The sequence below is a fragment of the Phoenix dactylifera genome, chromosome 4, assembly GCF_051530095.1.
Source record: "Phoenix dactylifera cultivar Ajwa chromosome 4, Ajwa_hap1_PhDact_Kaust_v1.1, whole genome shotgun sequence".
NCBI classification, from domain to species: Eukaryota; Viridiplantae; Streptophyta; class Magnoliopsida; order Arecales; family Arecaceae; genus Phoenix; species Phoenix dactylifera.
In genome coordinates, this window is record NC_143193.1 from 1,186,576 (window position 1) to 1,209,251 (window position 22,676).

The 22,676-nt window shown below is 38.0% G+C and overlaps 2 protein-coding genes across 6 annotated transcripts; both read right to left on the reverse strand.

Moving 5' to 3' along the window:
• Positions 1-67: 67 nt before the first annotated feature.
• LOC103708051 (vacuolar protein sorting-associated protein 60.1-like) lies at positions 68-7,496 on the reverse strand. Of its 2 annotated transcripts, XM_008792811.5 has the most exons (8): positions 7,329-7,471; positions 6,973-7,234; positions 5,909-6,060; positions 4,814-4,907; positions 4,654-4,725; positions 4,415-4,526; positions 4,103-4,260; positions 68-618 (listed from the first exon to the last, which is right to left on the reverse strand). In XM_008792811.5, the coding sequence occupies exons 2-8, from the start codon at positions 7,039-7,041 to the stop codon at positions 565-567; spliced, it is 711 nt and encodes a 236-aa protein (XP_008791033.2). In that variant the 5' UTR covers positions 7,042-7,234; positions 7,329-7,471; the 3' UTR covers positions 68-564. The 2 variants fall into 2 exon arrangements, with proteins under 2 accessions (XP_008791033.2, XP_038989367.2); XM_039133439.3 differs by having other exon boundaries at positions 6,973-7,496.
• A 2,697-nt stretch (positions 7,497-10,193) lies between these two features.
• Positions 10,194-21,396, reverse strand: LOC103708052 (RING/U-box superfamily protein). 4 transcript variants are annotated; one of them, XR_005514759.2, is made up of 10 exons: positions 21,116-21,395; positions 20,522-20,568; positions 16,712-18,037; positions 16,427-16,515; positions 15,019-15,121; positions 14,839-14,943; positions 11,913-12,027; positions 11,443-11,622; positions 10,481-10,740; positions 10,194-10,392 (listed from the first exon to the last, which is right to left on the reverse strand). XR_005514759.2 is itself a non-coding variant. In XM_088719471.1 (10 exons), the coding sequence occupies exons 1-10, from the start codon at positions 21,327-21,329 to the stop codon at positions 10,586-10,588; spliced, it is 2,241 nt and encodes a 746-aa protein (XP_088575597.1). In that variant the 5' UTR covers positions 21,330-21,395; the 3' UTR covers positions 10,194-10,585. The 4 variants fall into 4 exon arrangements, 2 of the variants coding, with proteins under 2 accessions (XP_088575597.1, XP_008791034.2); XM_088719471.1 differs by having other exon boundaries at positions 10,194-10,740; positions 16,712-17,862; positions 17,956-18,037; XR_015976949.1 differs by having other exon boundaries at positions 10,194-10,740; positions 14,839-14,905; positions 21,116-21,396.
• Between the last annotated feature and the right edge of the window lie 1,280 nt (positions 21,397-22,676).

Genomic DNA, 22,676 nt, shown 5'->3' on the forward strand with positions numbered 1-22,676 from the left:
AAGCCGGTCAGCTTCCATGGATCGCTTAAAATACCAGACGACAAATAACTCTTAAGAGCTTATCTGATGCTGAAGGCCGCATTGCCTCCTCCCAAACAACCAATATGTATTGCAAAACACAAACATGCAGAAACATCAAGTTCGCTAATACATTTGAGTATTTTTAGAACTGCATGGAAGATTTCCACTTCAAAAATGGACACCTCCCATTGCTGCGAGGGCTGGGGAGGATCAGATATATGCATCTTACCCCTGCATGCATGCAGACTCGGTTCACAAAAGAGCGACCTCCATCGTTCGCTCTCATCTGATCTTCTGCTTTGCTCAAACAAAATAGTCATGGATTTCCACAAGAAATGGTTGTTCAAGTACACTAGATGCACTGAAGTCTTCACCATGGATGAGAGTATTTAGATCATAAACTCAAGTCCAAACATGCCCTACAATAATATCTTAGCTGCATGTATGTCGCATAAACAAATGCAAAGTATTCAGACAATCTCTCAAATCCAAAAAGTAATATTGTCCTTGATATCATGCGTCAAATTTTAAGCAGCTCGCTCCCTAGTCCCTTAAAGATGCTCGAGGCACAGCTGGTAAGCCTAATTCATCCTCCACCTGTATCACAACACAAGAACAAGTTCAGCATGTATTCATGTATTTTCATTTTAAAATAAAAAGTTTAAGCATTTTCCAAGTGACCCAACGAATGAAAACAAAGAAGCTAAGATACTGTAATTGAGGGACTTTTGATGTGGAACCTTAATTGCCTTTTGCGGCAAAAGGTAGAATTATTTCCATAAAAAATGATAGGCACAGATACTTTCAAATAAAAAAAATCTGCAAGGCTCTTGGAAACGCCCACTCATCTTTTTAAACAAAAGGCAGTATTTCCCTAGCCATGAAGGGTGAAACATGCCTGTCTGTCAATTAAATCATTATTTCTCAGCACAGGCAATGCAAGTTGGAAAAATGTTGCTGCGGTCCCGTCGTCTGATGAGAGAGAGAGAGAGAGAGAGAGAGAGAGAGAGAGAGAGAGGGTTTTAAAAATACAAGTTTCTAAAAGATTTGGGAATCATCTATTTTTTTTTTAACGGAATCTGACTTCCTCGCAGAATCTTGAACCCCCCCCCCCCCCCCCTCCTCTCCCTTTTCTTTTTCGTTCTACCATTTGGTTTCCCTATAATGCAGTAAGTACATCAGATGCATTGAATTTCTGACGACAGACATATCCCCAAGGAGTTTGTTTAGAGTTCTTGAATTTCACCTTCCAAACAGTGCTTCAATTTTATCTTTCTTAATCTTCAACTCTCAATGCTTCCCACTCCTTAACCTTCCACTAGTTGGGAAACGAGCACTAGATTCACTACCAGCTCAAAGATCAACAGGGTCGAAGTCCTATAACAACAGCAATTCTGTATCCACAAGGCCAAACAGTTATGATATAGAGACACCCCTGATGATAAGGATGCCATAAAGGCTTTCACATACAGAACTAAATTGTATCAAGTGTTTATATCCTGCTACAAAAGTCTAGGCTGTGTATGTGAACAATGAAACTTTCTTTCGAAATTTCAAAATGACGCAGATGTACTGTTAAGTCATTTTTGAGAAATCTCCATCCTCCACATCTGACAAATTTGCATTTCTGCATCTGACTGAATCTCAGTAGGTCTTCAATGCTTGTGCACTATATGAAGGAACAGTTTCTCTATCCTCTGGCTTATTAGGCAGAAAAGAAACAAATAAAATTTCAAAATACAATCTTAACTTTTACATCTGGGGATATGAAAATTCAAGAATTTTGACAACTTCCTATCTTTCCTACCGATCCTAATATAATGACGATAATAACAATATGCACAATAACATCTGATCAAGGTTGTCAAACTGCCTAGGAGAAGCCAGGCGGTGGACACCCTTTATGGCCTAGGTGAATGCCTAGGTGGCCACCCAGGGAGGAATGTATCGCAGCCTTAATTATGAATATTTTTAATGACATATGCACTATTTCTACACAATATATGGCATTATAAAACCTTCCCAAAGATCCTAACCTACAAGGAGGAGAAGAAGAAGGAGGGCACTAGTACTACTATTGTCATTTCAACAAGCAGCAAACTATAGGGCCATAGCCAAGTAGCCAACACCCAGCAAGGAGTACACAAAGAAGGAAAAGGATAATGGTAGGTAAGCAACAACAAACAGGGCCATAGCAAACACCCATCAAAGAGAAGAAGAAAAGGAGGAGGCAGCAAGCAAAATAGAGTCTAGCAAAGAAGATGAAGCTCAAGGACATGAATACTGGGGAAGCTTGGCCAAATAAAGAAGCAACAGTAGAAGAAAAGGATGAAGGGAAGTCGGACAAGGATGAGATGAGAAGGTGCTCAAGATTGGTCTAAAGAAGAAAAAAGAATGGAACTAAGAAAGGAAGAAAATAGAAAAAAATATACACATGCTTGGCATCAGTGCTAAGTGATGACCATCATTGCCATGACCCATAAACATCAGCTGATCCAACAATAGCCATTGACCAGCCTAAAACCCAGCTGGCAGGGTGGTGATAGCCTCCATTACCCTCCCAAAGGTCCTATATGGGGTTCAAATAGGGAAAGAGAAGGGAAAAGGAAATCTTTAATGAAGTAAAGCTTTAGGTGAGCTTGGCCAAGGCAAACTTGCTCAAATTGGCACCTCAGCAGCCACCTAGGTGCCTAGGCAACTTGCCTTTAACAGCACTGCACCCAATAACAACATCTCATGATCAAAATATTTCTTGATCTTTTTTAGGACTCCCAGGAGATCATAAAATTTTCAGGCTGCTTCTCAGTTTGTTACAGATGACGTAATAATACCCTGAGGCACAAACCATCAAACTGATCCATGAGCTAATCTGGTCCATTCGCATCCCTATGCTATAAAAAGGCCAAAACCTCTAGAATGGTATCTTCAAATCATGTCTCACTTTCATCCATGTGTCTTTCTCCACACACTCCATTCCAACTCTTCAACCAGTTTGTCGATCTATTCCTCATTGAGACCACCTTTGGCTATCAATACCCATCTTCATATCATCTCAAGAGAGTGCATACAATGATACTCCATAGCAATAAAATGAAGTTTATTGAAGAGGAAAATTTAGTGTACCACCCATAGAGGAGTAAGCAGAAGGGAATGGCTGATGGTTTTTCCATGTGCAATGTCGCCCATAGATGAGAAATAGGATGTTTCTACAGCATGACTGAAAAATAAGAAAAAGGAAGGGAGGACAAAATATTTGAAAGAAAGTAGTCTGGGAAAAGATATTTGAAAGAAAATATATAGGGTAAAAAGCTGTTACTATTTGTTCTGTTTTGAAGATTTAGCCTTTGATAGGAGCTAACTGTCAACCCAGATTGCTGACCCCAAAAAAGTGCACAGTGGCTTTCTTCTGTCACACTCATCTGCACTACAGGAGAACTTTTCCCACTAAGACTCAAGACCTGCGGGTTCCCTCAATCAGTGGTACGTACAAGAAGGCGGAGATCTAGTTGGTTCAGGCTTGGGATATCCATGGATGATACATGGTCCATTTAACACTTCAAAAAACAAAAACACTCAAAATCATTGCAATCATTCCAGTCTAGAAAATTTTGGCTATATTAAACCAATTTTAAATTAGCAATATTTTTAATACTTGCATGTGGTCCATGCTAATCTTCAGCACAATAACCAATACACTTTTGGGTTGATGAAATGAGCATGAAAAGTGATTCTTCACATCGTGACCAGGGATTGTGCTACAATATGATGCTATGGGAACACATGGGCTCCAAAATCTTAAGAAACATTCAGCAATGCTTGTCTAGAACTAGTAATGACATAACTGAGAAACCAAAATTACATCTCTTAACCCAGATTCAGAAACCACGGACTAGAAGCATCTCCCTAAGGATGATATCCTAATCATGCTATATAATTCCAGACAATTCATCAATTTTTGCCATATCCATAAAGGTCTATCTACATTTTAAGGTCATCCAGCTTCCCATAATCAATAGGAGAGAATGCATATTCACATCTTATGTAATTTGACTCAAAGTTATGATAGTGTAAATGGACAAACCTGGGGGTTCTGTCTGTTGGGTGGCACTGCATGGCTAGTTGGTGCTGCAGGCAGATTGAATTCTGCATCCAGATCAGGTTCCTTATCTGGTTGAAGATAAGAAGGGACTGCATCAGATTCGGTCTCTGCTCCCATATCAGCTTCCAAGGCATCTAGCTCTACATCAATAATTAAACAAAAATTTAAAAAAATGATGGGTCAAAGAAACAGGATATATATAGCTATATGTTTGGGCAGTTAGTAAAAATTACAGTAACACAGAAATATTTTTGGAAACAATGCCAAGATCACAGATGTGGATTTTTATCTTACCGCCCAAAAGTTCATCCTCATCAATGTCATCAGGGACGTTGTAGCTTCTACCAAGAGATTCTTGTATTTCTGTACTCATATCCATTAGATCCATCATCTCATCTTGCATACTCTGTGTTCCAGGAATGAAGATTTCACATAAAATGACCAAAATAAATACGCTGGTAATCTTAGCCAAAGTAAACCATATGCAACTTTTAGAGTTTAACTACAAGCAAGACGAAAGATAACAAACATACATCTATGTCTTGAATCTTTACAGTTTTCATCATTCCTTTCAACTCCTTATTTGCAGACTTCAGTGCTGACATCTGCATATCATCAAAACCATGAATAAAATAATTATATCTGATAACACAAATCCTCCAGATAACCTTCACAGAAGCTTGCAAGACATACAGTTTGCTGAGCATCTTTAAGTCCGTCCGCAGCAAAAGAAACTTGGTCAAGGTTAAATGTCTGGTTATATAACATGTCGCGCTGTCCTTCGTACCTTAGCAAAACATAGATGAAATCAGAATGATCTGTGAATAAATGTCACATTTAGTTATGCATATGGGAAAGTGAAGGGGAGTAACACAAACAAGTTTCTAATCATGCTGCAAATTCCATAAGCTTTCTGAATGGTCAATATAGTAATATTTACAAGTCAACTAAACAGTTATAATCAAGTCAAAATTTTTTCTATCATGTACTATAATTATCCAGGTCCAAATACTTGGAGATATATCATCCAAGACTCGAATCTAGAACCTTTGTTACTAACTAGAGGAGTAACTAGAGGGGTGTGACCTCTGGGATAAATCCCAATTCACTCTTTTCTCCATTTTCTCAAATAGTATACAATATGTAGTGATATGCTTCCAACTCTGCATCTACTTAGTGTGCATCACTTCCAAGGTTCGCCGTACCGGTCGATACTGTACCGGATATACCATATTGTACTGGTATCAAACCAGTACGCAGTCTCGCACCATACCGACACTCGATACACCTCGCTATCTCGTACTGTACCATGTACCGATATTGTAATAGAAAGGTACCAGTATAGGGTTCAGTACCGAGATGATGAACCTTGATCACTTCATTAATAAACTAAAAAACATTCTTCAACACATAGAATCAAAGAAAATATTATGCATTCTACAAAATTCAAATCTTCACAATCCAAGAGATGGTACAGATCAAGGGTTGTGCAATCTTGATTAAGAGTAGAAACTTCATAGTCTAAGGGTTTTTTTGTATGCATATATAAATGTTGCATGGGCTTTCAGGCTGTAGTTCTCCTCTTTAAAATTCCTTTTTAAAGTGAAGACATCCCTCTTGACACTCATAATTTATGTTTTAAAAATTAAAGAAAGAAAGAAAGAAAGAAAAGACCATCTACCAAAGGTGGAAGTGCAATTAGCATATCCAAAAAAAAATAATCTAATTCATAGTAATAAAAAGGGGCCCATAAGAGGTGAAAAATGAGAACAGGTAAAGATAACCTACATCCTCTTTTGCTTTAGAACCCTCATGGCACAAGCTTTAACAGCTTCCTGAGCAGGACCAGGTCGAGTCTTCTTAATCTGTTCTTTGTATCTAGCCAGTTCAGCATCAAGCTTTTTGATTTTTTCATCAACTGTGTCCCCTCTTTTATTTATCTGTAAATCAGTTCTTCATTAGTGAAGAATAAAAAGCAGTACAGGAGAAAACCCATGCTCCCAAGCCAGAAAAATGTTAAATTAGAAGTGAAGCAGGAGCATTATTTAATAAAGAAAATGGCAAAGAGCACATTCAAGAATATTTGAAATTTCAGAAAATCAAAATTAGCATGAATATGTGGAAGAGCAACTGCCCCATATCCAAAAAATTACTGTTGGAAGAAAGAGACAATGCTTTGTACACAAATGCAGCGTCTAACATATGCATGGGTGACTTCAGCCTTGTAAATGAACTGAGCTGTTCATGAGAAGCCTGGGATTGGATCAATAACTAGCTTTTTCGAGCTCATTTGAACACGATATGGTGCAGCCTCAAACCACATGGTAAGGTTGGCTTAAAAACAAGCCAAGCCAGAAGAGCCCCTGAATTGCCAAAAAATAGCTATAGCACATTTTCAAATCAAGAATCAGCTCATCCGAGGGGCTCATGAGTTAAGCTTGTTTCTTCTTACATGAACTTTTCTCCAGACCTTGAATTGCTAAAAAAAAAAAAAAGCAAATCATCTGGAGTATGGAATATTTCAAAATTAAACCAATGCCTCCGCAACGAGTGAAGAAGCTCAGGGTTTCATAAGAAAGAGTTAGTCTCTCTTAATCTCGATTCTCAACGAAGAGATCGATCCAGCCTAAACTCCTCGCCTTCCATTTTAAGAAACCCTAATTCCCATTATACCAATCATTAATGCAGAATAAGTCCGAAGCAACAGATAAAAACGATCAAAATTTGCGGTTTCATCGTTAAATCCTACGTAAAATTAAAAACAACCGCCTAAAATATCAACAAAATCCAAAAAATGATCTCTTTGATCCCAAAAAATAAAAAATAAAAAAAGGAATTCTTAGAAGTAATACCTTATCAGTTGCATCCTGGATCGACGGAGGGGGATCCTTCTTCTTCGACGCACCGAAAACCCTCCTCATCTCCTCCTCCCGATGCCCCGATCTCCGACCGATTCCAATCTTATTCCAACCCTATCCCACGCGATCCGACCTCCCCCCAAACCCTAATCCTCCAAGGACAGATCTCCGGCCGTCAGATCCTCGCCGGGCTCGGAATTCCAGCGGCAATGGAATAAATCCGGAACCGAGAGAACCGAGGGGCGAATGGAATAATCTGGAATTTGAGAGACGAAGATTCGAAGCGTTTGGATATCGTCGAGATCGGAGACGAAGTCAAAGAAACCGCGTTTCGGCCTACGGAAACTCACCTCGACATTCCACGAAAGTCTCCCTCCCACTCCGCCCCTTTTGTTTTTAATTTTTGTTCTTCTCCTAATCCCGACCGAAGGCACATCAAAATCTATCGGAGAAATAGAATGGAATAGAATAGAATAGAATAACGGAGTCAAAGAATTAGAATTATAAAAATAGAATACGAATTAGGAGAAGGGGAGAAGGAAAGGGATTTGGTTTTGAGTTTAAACTAATTACGGGTTGAGGTTGTATCTTTAAAACGAAAGAACGATTGGTCTTCTTTTGCAATGTTCACCGTTGGATCGTCCATGCACAGCTCTCAAAGCACTCCGTACCCCTCCTCCAAGCAACCATTGCGCAATCAAACGGTGGATTCGCGCGAAGTAAGGTGAATCCTTCTTTCGCGCGAAAGATACAACCCCTGTCCACTAATAACAAGCTAAGGCTTTCCCCGGGAAACAGCTTTTGTTGGCGCGGCTAAGCAACCGCGACCATGATGCGGAAGGGGAGTTCAAGGCTTGGAGTCTCAAAAAGCCAAGCTATCAGCACATTGTTTATCCAAGTCTTACACCAAAAAAAAAATTTGCAGTCTTTAAAACAACTACAGATGTGGTGCTGAAAAATTGAAGGCTTGCACCATGATGTTGTCATTCGTCTGGGTTCAATAAGTGGTTCTCCTTTTATTTTAATTGTTATAAAATTGGCGAACTGGGTCTGAAATTGCAATGTGGTCCTAGGTTTGAATTTTATTTGTGGTCTTTTAGATATTTGATCATTTTTTATCATTTGGAGGGTGCCATTTGTCTCGACACAACGATATTTAAATTTGATCCTATTTGTATTTTTCAGTGTTGGCTAGTCATTGGACCTTTTTCAAAACATCCTTTTGTACATTTGTGCATAAAATTACATTGCAAGATCAGAATTTATATAGTTTATTCCAAATAAATAAAACAAGGCATGACTGATGCTGAGCTGAGAGCAGTCCGGGCGGAACTTGTGTTTGCTATGGACATTTTTCTTGCTTATTATTAAATCTGACTAAAGGGGGAATGGGTAACTATAGTGTCACGGATAAATGCATGTGACTTTGCATGTCACCAATGGCTTCTTGATTTCAGGGCTCACATTATCAATTTGAGAAATTTCATTGTTTTGGTGAAACACACATTTTGAAGGAAGGGAACTATATAGCAGACATGATGACTAATATTGCATGCTTGGTCCAACAACCTTCCTACTAGACTTGTAATTCTCCAAGGAAAGTAGTTCTGGATGCTAAGGCGCTGCGCTTTCTAAGTTTATAATAGGGATTTCTCGCCCCAAAAAGAGACGACAAGGATGAATAGTTATGGCTATGATCATAGTATTCTAGCATATATTACTTTAGAGGCCAAGTTTTGTTTTTGTTTGTTATTTTGGACAAGAACCAAATATTGTGCATAGAGATTGTATGATAATCATTGAATGGTTCCAATTTCACTAGACTTGGGCACTGGGCCGGGCCGCCCATGGCCCGGCACGAAGCGGGCCGGGCCTGGCACGGCCCATTCAAGGGGGCCGTGCTGGGTCACGGTTTTCTGGCCCGCGGGCCGAGCCCGGCACGGCCGATTAGGGCCTGGGCTGGCACGGCCCGCGGGCCAGCCCGGCACGGCCCATAAGGGCCTGGGCCGGGCACGGCCCGCGAGCCAGGCCCTTATGGGCCTGAACCGGGCCCGGGCCGTGCCAGGCACGGCCCGTCTCCATTAAAATGCCCAAAATACCCCTCAATTTAGCCCAAAATACCCCTCAATTTAGCCGTTTTTGGATTGTTGGGAGGGGCATTTTTGAAAAAATCCCAAAATAGCCGTTGGAAACGGCTATTTTCTCCCCCCTCTCCAGACGGGCCGTGCCAGGCACGGCCCGTTTGCGCCCGAGACGGGCCGTGCCAGGCACGGCCCGTCTCGTGCCGTGCCGGGCCCGGCCCGCCAATCGACGGGCCTGGGGCCGGCTCGGGCTTCGGTTTTCTGCTGAGCGGGACGTGCCTGGCACGGCCCGTTTAGACCCCTGGCCCGGTGGGCCTGGGCCGGGCCGGCCCGGCCCGATGCCCAAGTCTGAATTTCACTATAAAAGATAAGGGGAAACTTACCAAAAGACTGCCCGAAATTTTAAATGTAGTTTGAAACATAATTAAAGTACTTCCCTGGGAATTGTTGTTAATTTTTTTTTTTGACGCCTCGATGGTACATCAGACGTGAAAAATAAACAATACAGTTATTTATAAATCCCTAATCAAAGTATAAATTAGTTTTAGATGAGTAATTTTAAGTAGGCAAAATGATGGTTTTTATCTTACTAAAATTTGTCATATGCAGGACCCATAGTCCAACCATAGAGTGAAATTCTTTGAGATCCATTTTCAAAAGAAAAAAATAGAAAAAGCAGTTGATAATCGAAATTTGAACAAGAAGTATACATTATCATTTTTTTTCGAGAATAATACTAAAATACTATCTTTTCAGGAGAAACATCAAGAAAATTTTGAACCCAAGATGCAACCTAGGATTGTAGGCCAATTTACCAAGCATCAGACATTGAGAGTCATGTATCAATTATAATTCCTAGCTAACAATCTTCTCATTTATCCATTCAAAACTCATCAATAGTCAGATGTGTGCCATCTCTCCTATACATCAAACAAGAAAATCCAATACCAAAATGGCATATCTTAATCTGTAATAATAATACAAAGCTAAAGAGAAAATATATATTTACTACGACCAATGTCTTGTAAAAGAGCAAAGAAGCTTCTGTACAATTTGCAGAATTTATAAGTTTTAAGCGGCAAAAATAGTTGTTGGAGGATTGTTCCAAAAATCATCAAAGCAGTAACAGGCCTGTTGAGTATCTGAGAAATTTTTATTAATCATTGAGTAAAGTACCATTATAAAATGCATGTTTAGCACACGAACAGTTGAGATCCATATCCTAGTTGAAACAGACCATCTCCGCTGTATCATGACATTTATAGCAGCACACCCAAGCACCATAAGCTTTAGAAGTCGCCAACTCATCCATTCCTGCCCGGTGAACTAGAACCTGCCCATAACAAGAGGGGTAACAACCAACTTCAGGGATGCAGATCAGACCCCCCAACTAGTAATTTTAGAAAACAACATCACAATACATTTCTTATCATGAACCGCAATCTTCAGTGGGTAACTTTACATGTACCGCACAACCACCTCAATATTTAGAAATATACAACACGAGCTTTGCATCTACTAACTAATCAGTAACGGCGGCCACCAGCATTAGACAATAGTACTTTGGTTGGTTTCTTCCCTTTCTTTCCAAATCCATTCGTCTTCTGAGCCTCAGGGCTCTCGATGACTCTGGCAGAGGATATGATGTTGGCAAATGACAATGTCGCAGCAGTCCGAGGACCTGTGTTGATAAGGACATAAGAAAAAACTGCTGGTGATAAATTGGAGGAGTCTCTTATGAATATACTACTAAAACAGCTTTAAATTTTGCTTTTTACAGAATATGAAATTTAGCTTTATTAGCAGCATAAGAATCTTTTAGTGATCAGATGTTGATTTCCAACATAAACAGATGACTACATGCTACAGCCAATCATCAAACACTTTAACAGAGCCCTCGGGTGAGAAATGCTAAATCACTTCCTGAATGTATGCATCTCTGCACCGAAAATGCTGACCTACAAATTTTCAGAAGAACCATTGGATAGAAGTTTTGAGTTGAACATCCTCCGGTGTTCCCAACCAACCTAACTAATTGCCTGAAATGTCTTCGAACATGTAGATGTAGATTATGGCTATGACCACCCGAAAGGATGCAGTTAGCAGGTAATTTTGAAATGCCATGGGTTTTGATACGGATGCCAGACAAGGCTGGTCAAAGCTAGTTCTAACAGGTAATTGCAGACCCTGACCCAGCGCATTTGTACCCCTCTTGAATCATAATTTCCCATTTGACTGGACACATTGCTGGATAGTTCACACCAGAAATCTCAGATTACACTGACAAGCCACCTCGAAGAACGAGGGATTAACAAATTGAAGACTAAAAGCACTAGTATCTCCTGATATCATTCTACAAAATTTCTGTAGTAACCAAGCATACCTTGAATACTGGAAGATTCATGCATCCTTTCCATCTTTCCTGACGAATCAGTCCGTTCTTCAGTTCTCAAAGAAGGTGAATCATGTGCAGCAGCAAAACCAAGGCGTGCCACATCTGAGAAGAGTTTCCTTTCACCGGTGACCGGAGGACTACTGGATTGTACACTGCAGCTTCCTAATGCTAAAGATATAATGTATGTTAATTAGAAACAGATCTCAAAATCAGAGACCAAGCCCTTCTGAGGAATTAATGGATGCAAATGCTGTTTTCTCATTTGCTTCCAGAACAATATTACAGCAAGAAGTAATTTTATATCCGAAACATGTTAAACTTCAGAAGTATGGCAGAAACTTGCATTCAGAAATATATGTGCTGATACCTCATAAACATGCATTAGAAAGTAACTTATCTATAACAAATGAGATTGCGAATTGATTCGAAAGGCTATGTAAAAGTAAAAAGTATTTTACCTTCAAAGTCATCTGAGGAGAATGTGACATCCTTCGGAGAATACTGTCCCTGATCATGTGTTATCAGACTTGCATGCTGGGCAGCAGCTTCAGCCCTCACTCTATCTTCTTGCTCCTAGAAGATAAGAATAAAAAGAAACATGTGAAATACAATAAATAAAACTAAAGAGACTCTTAGAAATGTGCTTCAGATTTGAGCAAGGAATGCCAATTTCACTTGAGACAAAAGATTGGCCCAAGAGCCCCTGGTTGCATTGTTTCTGCCATAAAAGTTCATTGAACTAGAACATAAAGTAGTTGGACTGATCCTCATTAACATCCTAAACAATTTTTTACATAGTCAAAGCTGATAATAAAATATTCATGGCTAAGTGCAGGCAATTTGGCGAAAGAAATTTGAAGATCAAGTCTTCATTTTTTTTCTGACTTTCAGTTAGTAAGAGTCTTGTCTTTGAATCTTTAGGAATAAAAGTCTGAATTTTCTATTTTCCAAGGATTTTTATACCAAATTTTGGGCTTATTTTGTAATGAGTTTTTAAGTCCTATGTCGAGTAGGAATGTCATCTAAATGTCAAAGCTGATAATAAAATATTCATGGCTAAGTGCAGGCAATTTGGCGAAAGAAATTTGAAGATCAAGTCTTCATTTTTTTTCTGACTTTCAGTTAGTAAGAGTCTTGTCTTTGAATCTTTAGGAATAAAAGTCTGAATTTTCTATTTTCCAAGGATTTTTATACCAAATTTTGGGCTTATTTTGTAATGAGTTTTTAAGTCCTATGTCGAGTAGGAATGTCATCTAAATGTCTTATCTTCGGTTGACTTACTAGGATTGTGATGTGAAAAGATTTGCATGGTCTTTTAAGTAGGGTCTTGTAAAGCAACGAATTTTAGTATCTTAGGAAAGCTTTTTTGAATTCTTTTTGCTAGAAAAGTGTAGGGAAGAGTCCTTGTTCCTCTAAGATATCTACTTTGGGAATACCACGGCAGATTATAATTATAAAAGAGGGGAATTTGCTGTAACTAAGTTCAGTTTGGCAGTGATTAAATAAAATTTCCAGAATTTCCTTTCTTCTTCAGCTTAATTTGTTTCTTTTCAGTTCTTTTGGCAATTTGTTGGCCCCAGGCTTGCTTCTTGCCTCTGATGCATCTTCACATTCCTGACATGCAGATTGTCTGCACATTATCATGTATGTTTTCAGATCTGATCAGAAAATTCAGACCTTACATGTATCATAGATTGGCCATTAGAGGACTGGTTTAAACTCTAGATCAATAACCCAGACTCTTGAATCATGTAATGATGGATGAACTTTTACCCTAGAATGTGCCTTGACAATGCAAAGATAAATGAGCAGCATGCAAAGACCTTTCATGTTCATGATGAAGAACATAAATGTTTTGTTTGATGAATATTAATACAGCACCACTATCAAATTGGAACTTATCAGTGATATAGCTCCAACATGTGAGTTCCATAGATCACATAACAACCATCAAAGTAACAAGCTGTTTTATATGATCGATCATACGAAACTGAAATAACCTCCAATTTTTTCATTTTATAAGAAATCTTGTATTATGTGTTCAGTTTAAGCAGTCAAATGGCGTAAGCATTGATGCTAAATCATAACGGGTATATTTAACAGAATAATCATTACCAGATGTTTTGATACTATCTGTCTTACAAAAATGCATAACCAATATGGAAGTAGGCAACCTTTGAGACCTAAAATGAAACTACAATTATTGTTAACAGATGATAATCTTTAAGAATACAAATGTTGCACAGAACGAGCAAAAAAGTTTAGTTGCCATGTAAAACTCCTATGCCCGCTCTAGAAATGAATTTATCAGCATATTATTTCATCAAAATTTTCCCTATGAATGGAATATACTTCATAAGGACTAATATGAGCAAAGGAGAAGGAAAAAAAACTTTGAAGAACCTTAATAATTGTATTTTCTAATGGGAGTGCCTCATCCACTTCAAAATACCACTTCTAGCTGGCATTCATGTTTCTTGATGCTCATTGATGCATAGTGGAAATCCATTATTGCCTCCTCCAGATTTAAATTTTTTGGCACAGACACCCAAATTTAAAACTTTAACCTCAACATTTTATAATTATATAACTTATGTATTAAGTGCTTTTCTAAAAGCAAATTTAGAAATGAGCTCTAAAAGAAAACATGGCCAAAAGGACTACTATTCTTTCATAGAAAAAGTTATCTCGTACAAGCCGTGGTAGATGACTAGGTGCTTCAACTTCTGGAACTCCAGAGCACCACTTTCTCATTTCGTCGCCGATGATTGAGATGGGATCAGGTTGGGCCACCTGACCTAACACAGCATACCCTCCATGGAGCCCGGTCAGACTGACCCAATTCAGGCTCATTGAAGGTTGACAAAGTTTAGATCAGAATTTTTAAATTTTGAAACCAGGTCCAACTCAACCTAGTAAATTATGTCTCTCAATGTTTGCACACTTGTGCCCGTGGAATGGAAGGATCAAGAGAGAGCGCAACTTAAGCCACTATAGATTGAAATCATGAGATAGGATTTGGAAAGCCAGCAAGTATCATAAAGTGGGGTTGTTTTCCAATACTTATACCAAAACCTCAAATCTCTTGTGTTAGTAAAATAAAGTGACGCATCCATAATATTTCCCTCAATGCTATGAACATGACAAAACTGTAGGAATTACATTAAGAAGGAAGGTAAAAGTTGGAGATTTAATATTTCAAGCTTCAAATAGTTCATCCTGAGCTTGAATTCCCATTAGATTATTAACTAGAAGAAAGTCATCAAATAGAAAAGAAGGAAAATGCATTGTGTTGCATCATTATGTAGGAAAAATGAGTCCAATCAAGATGAACTGTTGTTTCCAAATCACAACCAATATTTTCAAAGTAGCAGATACTTCTACCTTCCTAGCAAGTCGCTTCCTCTGTTTTTCACGCTTCTTTAATTCATCCATGAATGGTGCTAAAGATCTGGGAGGCAGGATGTCACTCAGATCAATTTCACAGAGCTGTATTTAGCAAGGATTTGTAAGACAAGTATCACAAAATTTAATTTGCAATTTCTTACTGATAGACTGAAGTACCTGGAATGTTGTTGTTAAAGAGAAGTGACTCAAGTAACGGTAGCGCCTTCTCATGGCTTCCGTCTGTGTAACTGTCTCCAGCTCTAAAATTTTTCCACTGATTCTGCACTTGTATTTATATTCCTTAGATTAGTGAAGATAAACAATGATAGCTGCTGTATGAAGACTTAATAACTCAATGACAAAAAACCACAATAGCAACCACAAGAGCTATTGGTTCTCACAAAACATTTTTTAAATTTGAACACATCTGTGCCATTTCTTTTTGTTCCTCTAATCATAAAAGCATTACTGCTATCACAACACCAACTCCTAGAACTGACATCTCCATTCCCAAATCACTACAATTTTTAAAATTTGTGGTGCATTATATTCAAATTATTCACAATAAAAGCTAAAATGCTTCGAAAAACTCGTGAATAATTTGCACCAAAGTGATAGAATAGCTGCCGAATCTAGCATATATTTCTTCCTTAGCATGGTGTCAAGAATTAATAACGATGAGAATCTCCAATAGGATGACAAGAAGACTGGACAACAAAAGATGCAAAGTGAAATTGTTGAAACTCAAAAAGAAGGTGAAACAAGAAAAACATTCATATTTAACTGCTGATTTAAATATAGATAAATTAATAAAACTCATCTTCATCGAACTGAAAGAAAAAGGGGCACTGCAATAATGTCATGGTTTAAGTGATTTAGCTTTTCAACTCAGTCGAGATGTATTCCAGATGTACACAATCCATCTACATCTATGACCAGAAGTCCTGCACATTTATCTAATAATAGTGCATAAGAAAAGCAGCTTGCAGAATACCTGTATGTTTAAATAATAGCAAGACATTACTAACTTTAGTTCGACAAAGAGAAATGACATATGATATAGAATGATTAGTCTAAAATAATTACAGAATAAAACCAATCTTAATTAAGATTGTGGTGCAAAATTAGAATAAGGGGCATCAACAAAGTCATACCTCCACTAAATCATTCATAAATTTGCAATCATATCCTACTTCAATAAAACAAGGGGTATGAACATCTACATCTATCTATCTTGTTGTTGTTAAGTTCAACTTTATGTAAGATGCCATATGAACTGAGCTGGCTTGGCCAGCTAGCGAGTTCAGGTATCATCAGTTGAGCTTCATAATAATTTTTACACTTGCAGGCCAAATCACAAAAAATTGCATTCCTTTAGGTAAGCAAAACAATATCTGGTGTAACTAGTTCCTCTCAACAGAGTTTGGGCACAGAAATTATAGATCTTTCTCTTGATCTATCAACTATATAGAAGCACGCCTTAAGATTCAATTATATGACAACAACAGAAAAAGAGCTCAACAACATCCTGAAAAGATAAGTTTCTATAGTAGCCAGAATTTAGAAAGAACACGAGTCAATGTACCTTGGCGGAAGCATATTGTAGTTTCCATAGTGGTGCAAAAGACACTTCATGTTTAATGGATGCAAAATTAGGTGTTGACCATCAATTGCCTGTGCCAACATGGATATCAAATTCAAACTCAAACTCATAATGTACCTATGCACATGGAAATCACAACAGGATACGATGGTGCAGCCATAGTACTAATTTATCTGGCGGTTCCGAAATATCATCACTTCACGTCGAAGACGACTTAAAAAATGATATAATCCTATAGAAGTAACTGTCAAGTCGAATCTTAATCACCTGATAGAAAGTGTACGACTCCTTTTGCTTTGCATCCTTGCAGCTACTCGAAGTTTGATGTAAAACTTTCCCTTCAGTATATGATAGCATCACTTTCTCAGAATTTTCAAATGCTTCAGGTACAGCAGCAAGTAGGGCTGGAGAACTATCAGCACCTAATTTTCCAGATGAGTCGGTTATCTCATGTTTTAGAGTGGTACTTCTATCTGCTGATTCCCATGCATCTGACTTGGCAATATCAGAACTTGTAGTTGTATTAAATGCTTGAGGCTGTGTCTTATTATGTCTAATCTTCAGATTATTGGCAGGAGAGGCAGAGTTCCTTAGTGAAGGACTGACGCTATAAGTTATACGCTCCATCCAATTTTTCATTCTGTCCTCTAGTTGTTCCAAAGCTGCACAGACATAAGGGAGGATTTCCAAGTCATCAACAAGACCACAATCTGCTTTATGTAGCCAATTATTGAGATCTGATTTTGCTTCCCGCACAGACAACTCCACATCCGAAGTCAAAACAAACTTAGAAAACGAGTCACAGATGCCATTGCTGCTGCATGGCATAGGACCTTCTACTTGCTGATTTTTCAGTGTGGGAACTAGTGAATCTTTTGGCCGAGTTAAAAGTGTAAAACTAGCATGATCACCAACTTGAAACTGTTTCACATTTTCAACAAGGATTGTATACAAATCTTTTGTGGATATCATCATAAAGCATAAGGGACATTTTTTCCAGCATTCACCTTTGTGATCCTCCTCTCCCATCAGCAAATAGCGCAGAATGCAGGGAAAACAATATATATGGCCACATGATGTTATTTGTGGGCAAAGGGGACTTTCCAAGCAAATCGGGCATTGTACTGGTATGGGGGTGGAGAATCTTACACAAATGACATCTTCCCAACGAAGCATTTTATCTGGGTCCATCAATTCAACTTCACAACATCCTATATCTAACACAACAAATTTGTAATTTGCTTGAAGAAACAAGTCTTTGTTGTAAGGTTTTATCTTTTGTTGCCTTCTTGGAGGAGGAAGTCGAGGCTGCGGGCGGGAAATTGGATCATAGTAGAAATTTAGCAAATGATTAGCATTCACCACCTGGTTTCTTCTTGCAGCTGAATGGGCAGAACTACCTTGCATACCAACAATACCTGCAACCAGATGATCAGAACCAGATGACTTCCCACTGATTGGAGCAGGTCCAAATTGATCAGACCTAAATTGAGAAGTTGCCCCTTCTCTACCAGCTGGCGGGCATTCCAAAATGGTGCCACCATTTTGACCACATGAACCTTCTTTCGTATCCAGCACTCTAAATCCAATCACCTGAAACAACATTCCAAAATTCAGTAGCTTGTACAGAAAGCAAGAAACAAGCGACGCACTATTCCAAAATTCAACTCTCAGGACCAAACAAAGCATGAAAACTGATAGTAGCTGCTGCTAATAATCTGGCTTTTTCACTTCATCCATAACAAAGTCTTCAAATTTATCCTTAACTATTCAGTAGGGTTAAGGGGAATTAGAATTATTCCATCCTTAATTCAAGCAACAAAGGATATACCATAACTACGGATTCTTGAAAGAAGCATAAAGAAAGAAAGAAATGGCCCGAAAGAAAGGAGGGTAATATTGTAATGAGATTACCATCAAACAATTTACATAAGTTGTTTGTTTATAACAAATATAAGATGTCAAGAGTTTGAGTCGACAGATATCCCAATTGTCTTTTTCATGATCAATAGGTATAACATCGAATTGCAAATTTAAAAAAAAAAGAAAATCCTTTTCCACATGGCATTGGGAAGAAAAAAAGAGATTAATAGTAAGCTTGTTAGAATTGTCTGAAATGGGAGAACTAGATTTGATAAAAAGCAGGTGCTAGTGCAATGGAGAAAAGTTGAAACATCAATGGGTGTTGCATGCTGGTTACTTCAACAATGTAGTTGTCACTTTAGGTAACGCAATTATTGTGAAAAAGTAAACAATCCTCAATAAGGTAGCAAAGGATGACATTTGGAAGGATCAGAGCAGGAAGTTCATTTGAAAAGGCTATGTAGAACTAGATTACTCTACAGGACAGGAAACTGGTTGGCGTTTTGCTTGGTGGCATTTTCAGATGGCCAAAGATAGGGCTGCACACAAACCAAGCTGCTCATGAGCAGCTCACGCATGGCTCTATATCTACTCATTCAAGCTCAGCTCAGTTAAAAATAAGCCGGCTCGGCTTCACAAACGAATCAAGCCTGAAAACACCATTCAAAAACAGTGGGAAAGATTAGCTTGGTTCGACTAAAGCTCGAGTCAAAGCTACCTGAGCTTGAGCACTTTATCTGAAGCTCGCTTGAGCTCAAGCTAGACTCCAGCAGCTCTTTAAATATACCAAGCCGAACTGAGCAGCTTGGTACTTGGTGGGCTTGGCTGATTTGCACCTCTAGATGAGGATGTGATGAAAATCATTTAAGCTCAAAATATGCATGTAATTACACTCCAAAACATAATGTGGATGGATTGTAAAACACATAGTATTTGATAACCAGCATAGCAAAACTTGTATGTGATTCTTGTTAGAGGTCACAACTTGAAAGGCATTATCCAGACTGTGGTGGGTAGGGAGTTAAATCCCCTAAGTCTAGATCCCAGAGAGTTTTGATCATTATAGAAGGAAGCTCTGGATTCTATGTAGTCACCTAAGTCTAAATCCAATAAAGTCTTTATGGTGATAAGGAGAGGCCCTATGTTCCAAGACCACAACCATTATATTAAAAATAGGGTTGCTCGACCTGTCTTCGACATCCTATTAACTTTATCCTGCAGTAGTTTCTGCACAACTATTGACCCTTTAGTCCCATATCCTTTGAAAACAATGCCCTCTTAGTCTCCACATTTGAAATAATCATATCTTTCAACTTCATCTCTAGAATGTTCATACATCTGATCATTTATTTTTAAGACAACTCCAGCTGCTTTTCATCCACCGTAAACCCCAGCAATCCAATAACTCAACCATCCTTCTTCTTCATTCACCTTAATCACAAGTTTAACAATCCTCAGTACTCTCCGAATGGCCCCAACTCTTAATTTTTATTTTCTAATCCCCAATTCCCTTTCCAGAAAAAAGAGCTATAACTATAGACTTCCTTTTCACTCTAATCTCCTTTTTTCCAACTTCCCTAAGAAAACATATTATAGAGAAACAAAAGAACTGACATATGTATATCCAGGTAGCAATCACAACAATGATGTCATATAGATTTTCATATTATAAGAAGAATTCTATTTTCATCAAGTTCATGTAGTTAATAGCATATCGCACACTTACGCTTGCAAACTTACATGCATATGCACACACAGAGAAACAAGCATGCTTGCTTATTCACAGACATTTATGTATCAATATATATGTATGAAGTAGATTTCCTTTTGATTGTTCAGGTTATTTTGCATCTTAGGAATTTTTCTGTTATTAAATTCAGTGCACCATATCTGCGTGCATAGGTCAAACATGGAGCAAAAAATGTGCCTTCGCTTCATTCCTCCCAAAATCATATTTTTAAATCCATAAACATGCATAGGTGTCTCTAATGAGATATATAGTTTATCAAAATAGAACAACAGAAAACAATTAATGGTGAACAATGATCTCAGTTTAATTAGTTAATAGGGTAACGAATGAAGTACTTATGACAATAAGTCATCTTATATGATAGACATAACACCTGCATTTCTTTCACTGCCTATACTGTAGACAACTTAAGCAATGAAGTGAAACAGAAGTTGAATATAAATTCCAAGGTAAATTCTTCTTACCTTATTGGATGTATCACAGGAATCTCCAAATGCTGAAACCGCTGATTCTGCAAAATATGAATCGCAAGATAATATTCAATCTGTAGATATGGAAGAAGGGAGATTTTGAAAATGAAAATAAATTCAGACCGATTATGACACAGAACTTATACTCACAAGAGAGAGCATAATATATATATATATATATATATATATATATATATATATATATATATAATTTGAAAAAAAAAAAAGAAATGCAGCAAACATGAATTAAAATGTAACGAAACGCCTCAACAGGCATAAATCACAGAAAAGCCATATTACTAACAAAAAAAAGGGCGCCCCGTGGAATTATTATCTTCGTTCTAATTCTCAACAAGCTTTCTTGTTGCCATAACATCTATCCCAAATTACTCAACAAGTCGCATAAGGAACAGAAACGCCTTCCACGGACACCCCAAACCAAGAGGGGGAAAAAAAGCAACTCCCCAGCAAACGAGCATGATTTCCAATCAAACCCTAGGGTCTAAAGTCACGAGAAATCAAAGACAGAACGAAAACCCTAGACCAAAAATTCATAACCAAAAAAATCGAGATCGGGCGAGAACCCACCGGAGCTCTCGACAGGAGCGCCGTTGGACGCGTCCGGGGCGGAGATCCGGGCCGACCCCCCGCGATTATCGGCGGAGAAGCCCTCCGTTTCGATCCGGGGAGGGCGGCGGCGAGGGTCGGGAGGGAAGCCATTGTCGGAGGAGGTAGGGTTTTCGGGGGGCACGCGCGACGGAGAAGCAGATCGATGGGCGTCGTCGGTGGGGGAGATGGACATGAACGTGTGCAAAGAGACGGGGTAAAGACTTCGAGCGGTCGCAGCCGGAACCAAATTTGGGGAGAAATTTAGGACTTTATAGGCAGCGGCGGGCATCTAGAATATCCGGCCGTGTGGACGATAAAGCCCTCCGTCATCAACAAAAATTGCTAATTCTGCCATTTTGTTGTAATTTATGAAATTATTGTTGCTATTGATTAAATTGAGTCGTCACCAGTTAATTGAAGAAGGAAACGAGGAGCGATCTTATGAGCAGATCCTTTTGATTCTAGTATAAACCGGCGATTCACCCATTCCTATTATTCTCTCTGTCAATTGCATTAGCCTATTCTATAGAGTATCGAATTGGCAAGTATCTTCAACATTTCAATTGATGTTAAAAAGTTGATGTCTATATGATTCAACATTTCATCAGACTATTATTTTACTTTCTAGCATTATATTCTATGAATTTAAATACCAAGATATGCACTCCAATAAATGCATCTAAAATATTTCTTAGATGATGTTTTATTTGCAAATTAATAAATTTTGAATAAAAAATTTATTCGGTTAAGCATGAAAACTTTGTCCATCTTTAACTAATATAATTTTATTATGATACATTATAACCAATCTTCTCAGCTTAGAGAAGGGAAATAAAATTATCTATATTTGGCAAACTTTAATTTATCTCCTCGCATTGCCCAGCCCTCTCTTGTGCTAGCAAGCATCTGTTTTTTTCAACTTATCTAATCAAAAATCATTTGTAATATTTTTTTCTAAATTATTCAAAGTTTTTTCTACCATTAGAAATTCAAATTTATTCACACAAAAACAAAATCAACTAGAATAAGAAATAAAAATAAAAAATGTAATATATGCAAGTTTTTTTCTTATCTGTGAATCAAATATTATCTTGATGTTCCAATCGTAACTAAAATATTAAATTTATTTGCCAGCAAAAGTGGGACTGCTTAAATGGTGAAACAAGCATGAGATGATCCCCAAAATGTAAAGTTTCTTATTTTGATGAGACCCATTAGAGAGCCTTTTTTTTGTAGTTAAGAAAGCTAAACATTTTCCGTTTTCCATTAACTAATTTGACTTGATGATTTGAAAATTAAAGTTTATATTATATGGTGATAGAATTGTAATTATATATAAACCATAACCATATTTCTAGAGTGATCCATCAGTGGGTATGACACCGCAACCATGTTGGTCACAAATGTCAATCTGTTAGCTAATCATATTATAAACCCTAGTATATCAAAAAAGAGTACAATATTTTTAGAATGAAATATTTCACAGTGGCCCCTGAGCTCTTACTATTGTAGATGGCTGATGAAGATGTTCCCCTCGTGA

Excerpts from the sequence above, each read along its gene's own strand:
- LOC103708051 (XM_039133439.3), bottom strand. The coding sequence starts at position 7,041 with ATGAGGAGGGTTTTCGGTGCGTCGAAGAAGAAGGATCCCCCTCCGTCG. Across the intron at positions 4,908-5,908 it reads GTTCTAAAGCAAAAGAGGAT|GTACGAAGGACAGCGCGACA; the intron begins GTAGGTTATCTT and ends TGTTTTGCTAAG. Across the intron at positions 4,726-4,813 it reads TTAAAGATGCTCAGCAAACT|ATGTCAGCACTGAAGTCTGC; the intron begins GTATGTCTTGCA and ends GATGATATGCAG.
- LOC103708052 (XM_008792812.4), bottom strand. The coding sequence starts at position 21,329 with ATGTCCATCTCCCCCACCGACGACGCCCATCGATCTGCTTCTCCGTCG. Across the intron at positions 18,038-20,521 it reads CCTGTGATACATCCAATAAG|GTGATTGGATTTAGAGTGCT; the intron begins GTAAGAAGAATT and ends ATGTTGTTTCAG. Across the intron at positions 10,741-11,442 it reads TGAATCTTCCAGTATTCAAG|GTCCTCGGACTGCTGCGACA; the intron begins GTATGCTTGGTT and ends TTATCAACACAG.